At 61.7% G+C, this 9024-nt stretch overlaps 1 protein-coding gene across 2 annotated transcripts; it reads right to left on the reverse strand.

Moving 5' to 3' along the window:
• Positions 1–307: 307 nt before the first annotated feature.
• ARRDC2 (arrestin domain containing 2) lies at positions 308–7317 on the reverse strand. 2 transcript variants are annotated; one of them, XM_063111030.1, is made up of 8 exons: positions 7059–7317; positions 3943–4009; positions 3589–3736; positions 3019–3121; positions 2675–2931; positions 2308–2470; positions 1898–2055; positions 308–1493 (listed from the first exon to the last, which is right to left on the reverse strand). In XM_063111030.1, exons 1-8 carry the CDS (start codon positions 7315–7317, stop codon positions 1440–1442), a joined length of 1209 nt encoding a protein of 402 aa, XP_062967100.1. In that variant the 3' UTR covers positions 308–1439. The 2 variants fall into 2 exon arrangements, with proteins under 2 accessions (XP_062967100.1, XP_062967099.1); XM_063111029.1 differs by lacking the exon at positions 7059–7317 and adding an exon at positions 4131–4525.
• Positions 7318–9024: the final 1707 nt, after the last annotated feature.

Raw genomic sequence — 9024 nt, forward strand, 5'->3', positions numbered from 1 at the left:
GCAGGCACTCCCTGCCCAGTCCCACCTCACTCCTCTCCATTCTCTGAGATGTGTCCTCTCCTTGTCCCCCCCCCTTCACACCCCGTGTCTGAGACTGCACCACGGGGTGCAGGGCCCAGCTTCAGCCCCCTCTGTGTGTCCCAGCCAGCCACCTCCTAGCCCCGGGCCTGTTTCCCCTTCTGGACAATGGGCCCTTCAACCTTTTTTGGCCAGGAGCTCAGTCCCTGAGATTGTGACCCGCACTGGCGGTCAAAGTCACCCCAGCTCTATCAGCACTTGGGGGGAAATAAAAACCAATAGGCCAGTCTCTTCCTCCCTCTACACTTTTATTTTTAAAAAATAATTGTACAAAAGAGAATGATTTCTTAAGGCTTATCAGAAATATGGAGTCCCAGGCGGGGACCTGCCCCAGCCAGGGCTGGGACTCTGCAGTTGGGGGCTCGTCCAGCTGCCCCCTGACACTTTTCTCCTCCAAGACATGGGATGCCTTCAGAAGGGCACTCCCCCCCCACCCTTGGGTGTCACCCAGGCTGACCTGTCCCCAGGGTCTGGTTTAATGCTTTGCTGTCACTGTCTTGAAATTCTTAATAATCCTTGAACTGGGGGCCCAGTGTTTTCCTGTTGAAAGTTATATAGCTGGTCTCGTCTGTCCAGCCCTGAACCTGGGTTCCCTGGGCCATATGACAGGCAGATAGCTCTTACGTCCTGGGGTACTTGGAGGAGCTCGTAGGTAGTCCCAGCGTGGGCCAGGAATCTCTTGCTTTCAAAGTCTTCAAAGGCTGGAACCGCTGACCCTCCCACCCACAGGCCCCACATAGCTCCAATGACCTGTTTCTCTGAATGCCTCATTCCTGAGTCCTCTCACCCTCCGGACCTCACTGTGTGGCCTCAACTGAGGTAACCGCCCTCTCTGAGTCCCCAATTCTGAGATGAAGGGGGTTGGCTCCAAACATCATCCAGCTCTGACCTTCTCCAACTTTTCTTCTGCACTTGTCTGGCTGCTGAGCTCCTATTCATACACCAATGCCTCAGCTAAAATGCCCTTTCCTCCAGGAAGCCTTCTCTGTTCCCCCTCTGGTCTCTCCCAGCCCTGGTTCCCTTCTTCTGGTTCCACAGGATTAGAAGTGTCTTTATCTGGCTTTGTTTCTCCCAGATGGGAGGCTCTGGGGGACCCCAGCACTGCCCACAGGCTGGGCATGAACAGATGAAATAGTCTCTTGGATCCTATGCTGGGCATTCAGTGCCTCAGGAGGACAGCCAGTCCAGGTAAGTCAGATGCCAGCCCGGCTCTTCCTCCATCCTGTGTGATGCTGGAGCAGCCTTGCCCAACACCGGGACTTAGTTTCTCCAACTTCAATGCAGTCAGGCTGGTGAGCCCCGTGGTCACAGTGGCCAAAAGCATGTATGCGCCCTCGTCCCTTGAAGTGTCCACTTGTCACTCACCAGGTCATGCAGCGTGGCCTGATTGCCCCTGGAGGTGGGTTTGGATCCTCCTGCAAGAAATAGTCCTATTAAGCCTCCGGGGGGGTGGAGTGGGATGCGGGGAACTGGAGGCTCAGAAATGCCCCTCCCCACCCCATCTGTCTCCCAGTCCCTACAATTGGCCAGGGCAGAGGCAATCAGGTTGTGATCCCTGTGACAGACCAGGGTATAAGGAGGGTCTGGGTGCTGAGCATATGGATAGTTCTATCAACGTTTGAAACTCTGCACTGGCTAGTTAGCTCAGTTGGTTAGAGCGCAGCCTTAGCAACACCAAGGCCAAGGGTTTAGTTCCCCCATGTTGGTCAGCTGCCAAAAAAAAAAAAAAAATTTAAAACTCATCTCCTGTGTCTCCCACCTGCACTGAGGCTCCCAAGGCCCAGAGAGGTGTGGGGAGTTCCTGGACCCTTGAGCTCACCTCAGAGTACAAGGGTGGTGGGCGGTAGCGGAACTCTTGGATATAGGAGAAGAAGGGGCCTTCAAGGCTCACGTTGGGCTCTTGCAGTAGTGGGAAGGGACTCTCCTCCATGGCTGCCATGTCCTCGTCTGCTACCACCTCTGAGTACTCAGGAGGGGCTGGAAACGAGAGAGAGGGTGGGTCAGGCTGGCAGAGGAGGAGGGGAGCCCTGGAGCTGGGGACAAGGGTCAGGACTGGGGCTGCCAGACTGCCTGAGGCTGAGATTCTGGGGGGACCTGTGGCCACCCACATGATTATCACTGTGCCCTATACAGATGAGGACATTGAGACTGGAAGAGGAAGAGTCAATTTGGCATCTGCCTCTCTGCCTGCACCCCCATCCAGTCCCCACAGCAGGACAGGGAGCTGACCTTCAGGCCGCTCTGGAAGGGCCCCCAGCCCCCAGTCCAGCAGGAAGCTGGCATGGCTGCATATGCTGGATGACCGGCTCCCGAAAGGGTGCAGGGGGATGGTGCCAATGACGAGTGGCAGCTCCAGGAGCAGCTTGGATGTGCCTGGGATATCCACACAGACCTGGAGGAATGAGCCGTAATGGAGGGTCCCCAGGTGGTCTTGGCCACGGCCGCTCCTTCTACAGAGGAAATACTCCCCAACCCTCCTGTGCCAGGGAGACTGAGGCCACAGCTCCAGCCTTGGGGAAGAGGAAAGGAACCCCAGTCTGGGGAATAGAGGGTTTGTAGCGACCCCCTGCCTCCTAGGACCAGCAGGACCCTGTACCTTGAGGGAGTAGTCTACATGTAGTACTCGGCAGTGCAGGATGGAAGGACCCACGGGTGGGATCCGCAGTGCCCGACCCTGCCACAGTGTCCGTCGCCCAGGGTCCACCGGCTCGCCCACGAGACTGGCCACTACCGCCTGTTTCTGCTTCCGGGCACCTCTTGCCATGAAAGTCTGCGTCTGGACCACAGCTGCCCGAGGCAGCACAGGGCGCGTGGAGCTGTTGTCAATTTCAGCAAAGACAGGGATGACTTCTCCTGCAGTGGGGAGCAGGGCGGCCTCAGTTTCCCCACCTGCAGCCCCACACCGGTTCTCTTCCCAATCCTGCCCCACCCGTCTACTACCTGGTGTGTAGCCCTTTCGGTCGATCTTGGCTGAGAGGGCGACGAGGCCACGGTTACAGTACCAGGATCGGGCGACTTTTTCCCTAGCTCCGGCTTGAGGTGCCTGCCACGGTGGAGGAAGAAGTCATAAATGGGTCACTCTGTGCAAACCACAAACCCTGTGGACTTGGAGCAGGGCCTGATTTCTGTTTTAACAATCCAGGAACTACCTGTAAAATGGAGTTGGGGATCTGACCCATATTATAAAGCCAAAATTGAAATAAGCACTTAGTGTGTAATCGGTGCTTGGTAAGCCATTATAACTGGAAGACCTGGCTATGCCTTAGTTCGCAGACCAGGCTCAAAGAGGGCGAGACACTCGCCCAGAGCCACACAGCAAACTGGTGCAGCTAGGATTTGTTGCACCCAGCTCCAATGGACCACGCATGCATTCCCACACCTGCCTCCCTCCCTGCCACGGCCCACCTGTGACCCCCACCTTGAGAAGGGAGTAAGAGAATGGGCAGCCAGTCGAGACCACCCAGCAGCCTACAGCACTCCCGTCCTACTTCCCCGGAAGCAGCTACTCACCAGCAGGGCAGGTGTGTTGATGTCCACGGGCTCGATGACAGTGAACACCTTCCTTGCCCGGCGTGCTGGGACCCAGGGCCGGTGCAGCGTGGCCTTAATGCAGTAACGGACACTGCCATGTTTGCCCTCAAAAGACGTCACCAGGGTCCTGGGGGTGTACGGAAGGGGACTCAGGGGGCGAGATACGGAGACACACAGGTGGGGTGTCCCAAAGACTTAGGGAGAGGGGACGACAGACATACAGAGACACTCTTGACACGCAGAGATCCCCAGACAGCCAGCACTGGAGTCACAACCCAGGAGTGGCTGCAGGCTTAGGAGCTCCCCTGCAACCCTGCGCCCCAGAGGACTTACGGGGGCAGCTGGAAACTGAACGGGAACTCGTGTCGCCCAGCAGGCAGCGTCGTAGTCTCGCCTGTGTCTGCAGGTAGGAACAAAAGGGGTCGACTCAGCGGCCGCGCGGGTACCACGGAGGTCGCGGGTGTTCCGCCGTCGGGGTGGGGTGGCGCAGCCCGTGGCCGCTTGAGAGACCTGGCCCGTACCTGGCGCGAGGAGCGTGGCGCGGTGGCTCACGACCTCCAGGCGCTCGCTGTAGCTCTGCGTGTACGCAGTGCTCGAGCCCGCGCTGCGGGACTCGGTCCAGTGCACGCGGGCGCGGCCCCGGGCGCGCAGCCGCAGGGCGCCGACGCGAGCCGCGACCGCCAGCTCCAGCAGGACCCGGCCCGCCACAACCCGGCCGCCGCTGAACACGGGCTCAGCGCCCTCTGTCGCGCCGTCCAGCTGCACGGCGAATGCCTTCACTTTGTCAAACAACATCGCGGGTCCCGGCACGCCGACCTACGACGCGCGGACCCGGGCCTCGAACCCGCGACCTAACAGCGCCAGCTGCGGGCGCCGCAGCCTCAGCACGCGAACCTACCCCGCTCGCGCAGGCGCACTCGCCCGCCCAGCTAGAAACTCCCAGCGCGGCGCGCAGGCGCCGCTTTAACACGAGGGGGCAGGGCTTGCGCCTCTCCCCGCCCCCCGGAAGAAGCCTCCACCAATAGCGCGAGGAGGTGCGTGGCTCCGCCCAGCCGTGGAGCAACATCAATGCCCTCGCCCACCCCTGGCTGCCCCTTGCTACAGCAGACCTCCGGGGGAGACTGAGGCCCTACGGCGCCTGCAGCCTGTCTCTCGCAGACCTCGGAAGTGAAGAGGGGAAACTGAGGCCCGGAGGCAGGACCCGGGCCTGAGGTCACCTAAAGCATTCTGCCCCTCGGCTTATTCATCCACCAGCCTCCACTTGCACACGTGACTTGAGGCACGTCCGTCCCGAGTTGGGGGGAGGCTCTGGCCCAAGTTCGAGCCCTGAGAGCCTAGGACGACCCCCGGGCCTGTTTCCCTCGCTGTGCAAAGGAGGAGGAAGGAGGAAGTGGGTGTGGCCTCCTCCACCCTGGCGTCTGCTGTCCCTCTGCTCTGATTCCAGCCCCGCTCAGCTGGATGACCCTGGGAAAGTGACCAGCTCTTGCAGCCTTGTTTGCATGTCTGTAGAGCCGGGAGAAAGTCACCCCCGACCTGAGAGGGTTGTGCATAGGTCACCATGCGGCCCCAGCTCGACCCCTCCGAGAGCCTCGCTCTCGGGTCATCAACCCGCCCCGATACTCCTGCACTCGACGCGCTTTTTGCCCGAGCTGTTCCTGCCGCTGACGTTCCTGTCCCAACTTTCAGCCTCTGCAAACTCCTACTCGCCCCCTAGCCCATATGCGCACTCTAGACATTTCCCCACAGACAGAGCCGAATGCAGAGGACGCTCGGCCACTCCCGGGTCCAAGGCTGAGGTGTGCCCTCGGGGCCTCAGGACCGCTCTCCGCGCCTCAGTTTCCCCAGAGAAAAGCCGCAAGTGTTTCTCTGGCGGCTGTGTCTCCGTGCCATCTGCGGGACGCTGGCGCCCTCTGGTGGCAGCAGGAAGCGCTGCCGCTCGAACCCACTCTCTCACCTTGGCCCTCCCCTCTGAACCTGGGGCGACGCCGGGACCCTCGAGGCCTAGGCACCGCTGGTGGGGGCCAGTCATAAACAGACAAGGTCACCCACACCCCATGATGGGGGTCAGAGCAGGAACGAAGGGGCTGGAGGAGCAGTAATCAGCCTGGTTGGCTGTCTGGAGGAAGGGGATTTGGGGTTGAAATGAGGGACTGGGACCTTCTCCCAGGTCCAAGTGGGGACTAGAGGAAGGACAGGAGGCCGTAAGCCGAGGAGGAGGCGCGGGATGAGGTGACCCTGAGAGGACGGGACGGGGAGGATCCCACTGAGCCAGCGCCTCCATCAACCCATTTCGCAGATGGGTCCTCAGAGGTACAGAGAAGGACAGGGCCTTGGCTGAAATCACGCAGTAACTTTGAGAGCTTGGCCCCTCTGGTGTTTTAAGGAAACCGTCCGTGAGTGTCTGGAGTGACTGTGGGGCGAAGACGGCCCCAATATGTCTCTTGGGCCGTTGGGGAAGGGAAGTGCCTCAGGGCCCCTTCCTGCCCCGCCCCACCGCGCTACGGCGATCCGCTCGGCTTCTCCTTTCTGCTGTTGGGGAGGGGAGGGTCCCCGCGCCTGGGGTTGTTGGGACAGACCTGCGAGGCTGTGGGCACAGAGTCTATTGCGCGCTGCGCTGGAAAAAGGGGGCTACCGGGAGTCTGAGCTGCCACCCGCCTGGCCCATTCTGCAGACGGGTGTGGCGAGGTCTGGCTTAGCGGAGGCAATTGCTGGGGCGGCCCAGGGCTGTCGACGTCCCCCGCGGCCATACAGCACAGCGCTGGGGCGCACACTCGTTGCTTCTGTGGCCCCTGGCCCGCTCCTGACGGGCGGTGTGGCCTGAGGTTGAGGGAGGGGGACTGAGGTTCAGAGCAGGTTAGGGCCGTGCTCAAGACCCAAGACTCCCAGGCTGACCCCACCTGTCTCTTCCTCCTCTGGGACGCTTTCCCACCCCCATCACCCGCAAACACCACCAGACTCCCCCACCCCAGGGAAGAACCCATAGCCGCAGACACTGTGGGGTAAATTGAGGAGGCGACACTGGGTAGTACGTGAGATGGGGGCCTTCTTTGGGAATCACAGACGTAGCCCTGGGAGTAAAGGGGGACCCACAGGTGGGATCTCCCACTCCACCCCCAGTGGATCCCCAGACCCCAGATGGGGGGGTCCCATGCTTTGAAGAGGGTCTCCCCACCGCATAGCCGAGGGCGTCCCTGCCCTGGAGCTGGGGTGGGGGGCTCAGATCCTAGACAGGGGTTCCCGACAGTGGGGGTCCCGGCCCGGGTTAGGTGAGTGTCCGGGTGGGAGGGTCCAGATCCTAAGGAGGGGTCCCTACTCCTTGAGAAGGGTCACCCGACAGCAGAGTCTCTAAGTCAGTCTCCCGGCCCTGGAGAGGGGCGCTCCGACCTGGAGAGAGGGTCCTGGTCAAGGGGACCTGGCCGGGATGGGGGCAGGGGCAGCGGATGTCTCACCTCGGAGCAGCAGCTGCCGCCGCCGCAGGTACGTCTCGGCAGCCGCGTAGTCGCTGGACAGGGCGTGGACGCCCACGCTGCGGCCCTCCAGCCAGTGCGTGGCGGCGCCGCCGCGCACCGCCACTTCGAGCGCTCGCACCCGCAGCGGCGCCGCCGCCTCCAGCAGCACGCGGCCGCTCAGCCGCTCTCCGCCGCGGTACGCGCCGCCGGGGCCCCGCGCCAGCTCCAGCGCGAAGCTGCGCACGGCCCCCGGGCGCATGGCGCGGGCGGGGCGCGGCGGGGACACGGCGCACGGCGGGGACACAGCGCGCGGCCGCACGGCGGGGGCGCGTCTGCGGATCTCCCGGGCGCCCCCGGAGCTCTCTCCTGCCGCCGTTAAGTCGTGTGGCGCTGCGGGCCCTGGGAGGGCGCGTCGTCAGCGAACTTCCTGGTCCTCCGCATCCGTCCCCGTGACGCGCCCGGGCCGCCGGGGACGTGCCGCCCGCCTGCCCGCGCTGCTGATTCCCCCCCTCCCGGCACCCCCCAGCGCGGGGCGGGGCCCTGTTTTCCTAGGGTCGCCGCTGTTGAGTCACAGGCAGGCGGGGCGGATGTGGCTGGCGCGGTACGGAGGCTGCCACTGGGCTCCGTCTTGTAGTCTCTTTCGTCCCCCACCCAGCACCTGTGGCCTGAGCGCCGCCCCAGCCTCTTCCCTAGTCTCCCTGTCACTTCCTGACTGTCCTCCAAACACACCAACCTCCGATCTTGCCTCTTGGCCTTTGCACTGGGTGTTCCGCTGCCAGATCCTCTCTCCCACCCACCCTCGCCCAGATGTCACCTCCTCAGAGTCCGCCCCCCTTCACCTCTGGCCTTGATTATTTCACTGGTCGCTGTGTTTTTGACTGCTACGTGTTTACTGTGCCTCTTCCATCGGACTGGCTGCTCACCAAAGGTGGGCGCTGTGCCCTATTCTCCCCCACGCCCAGGAGTTACCTCCAGCCACTGAAGGGACAGCCGCAGAATGCTCCTTAACTGAAAGGTACACCTGCATCCTACCAGACAGCCCCTTTCCTCTCTGGCCTCAGTTTCCCCAGCCAGACCACACACACGGCTGGTATAAAGCTTAGGTGAGGCCTGTCAACTGCTTCGTTGCCTCTCCTACTCCTATGTAAGCCCTCAGGAGGGAAGGAGCATTTATTGAGCACCTACCAGGTGCCTGACCCTTTTTAGAGAGTTCTGGTTAAATCTACTGTCACCCCTATCTTACACATGAGGCCACTGAGGCCCCCAGAGGGACAGCCACTGCTGCCCAGAGGGACCCAGTGGTGGCAGATTCAGGATTTGAACCCAGGTCTGACCAGTGCCCACCTGCGCCTCCCCAGACCTTCTTGTTCTTGGGTCCAAGCTAGTCCTCCAAGCACCCAGCCATGGCCTGGCTATCTCTCTGAGCCAGGCGACCAATGGCCTTATCAGAGGCTGCCAAGGCCCGGGACTCCTCAACTGGGCCTAGATGAGGCTCTCCAGGGGCGAGGCCTCCTCCCCACCCCACACCCAGGCCCAGCATCTGCTACGTGCCCACCACCCCCACTTGACCCCAGCACCGTGAGTCCAAGGCCTGGAGGGACCTTTCTGATTCTGCTTGTATCCGGAACCCTTCCCTCCAGCCCACCCCCAAACCCACCTCAGAGGATGGGACCTTGCCCGTACCCCTCCCCTAACCCTAACCCTAACCACTCCCCCATGGAGTGCCCTCCACCAAACCTGGGGTCTTCACTTTGGCCTATTGACCCCCTCCCCCATTTGAATCCTGGCTCCATCACTCCTTACTGTGTGGTCCCAGGCAGGTGGCTTCACCTCCCTGAGCCTCAGTTTCCTCCCATCCTATCCCAGTCAGGTTCTGGTGGAGTCAGTATGGTAATTTTCACCATACTCCCTGTATACAGCAGGTGCCCAATACATGTCCAATAAAAACGGAATGACCCTCCTCACC

The sequence above is a fragment of the Cynocephalus volans genome, chromosome 10 (genome assembly GCF_027409185.1).
Source record: "Cynocephalus volans isolate mCynVol1 chromosome 10, mCynVol1.pri, whole genome shotgun sequence".
NCBI classification, from domain to species: domain Eukaryota; kingdom Metazoa; phylum Chordata; class Mammalia; order Dermoptera; family Cynocephalidae; genus Cynocephalus; species Cynocephalus volans.

Excerpts from the sequence above, each read along its gene's own strand:
- ARRDC2 (XM_063111029.1), bottom strand. The coding sequence starts at position 4,404 with ATGTTGTTTGACAAAGTGAAGGCATTCGCCGTGCAGCTGGACGGCGCG. Across the intron at positions 3,737-3,942 it reads TTCAGTTTCCAGCTGCCCCC|GACCCTGGTGACGTCTTTTG; the intron begins GTAAGTCCTCTG and ends GTACACCCCCAG. Across the intron at positions 1,494-1,897 it reads CACCACCCTTGTACTCTGAG|GAGGATCCAAACCCACCTCC; the intron begins GTGAGCTCAAGG and ends TATTTCTTGCAG.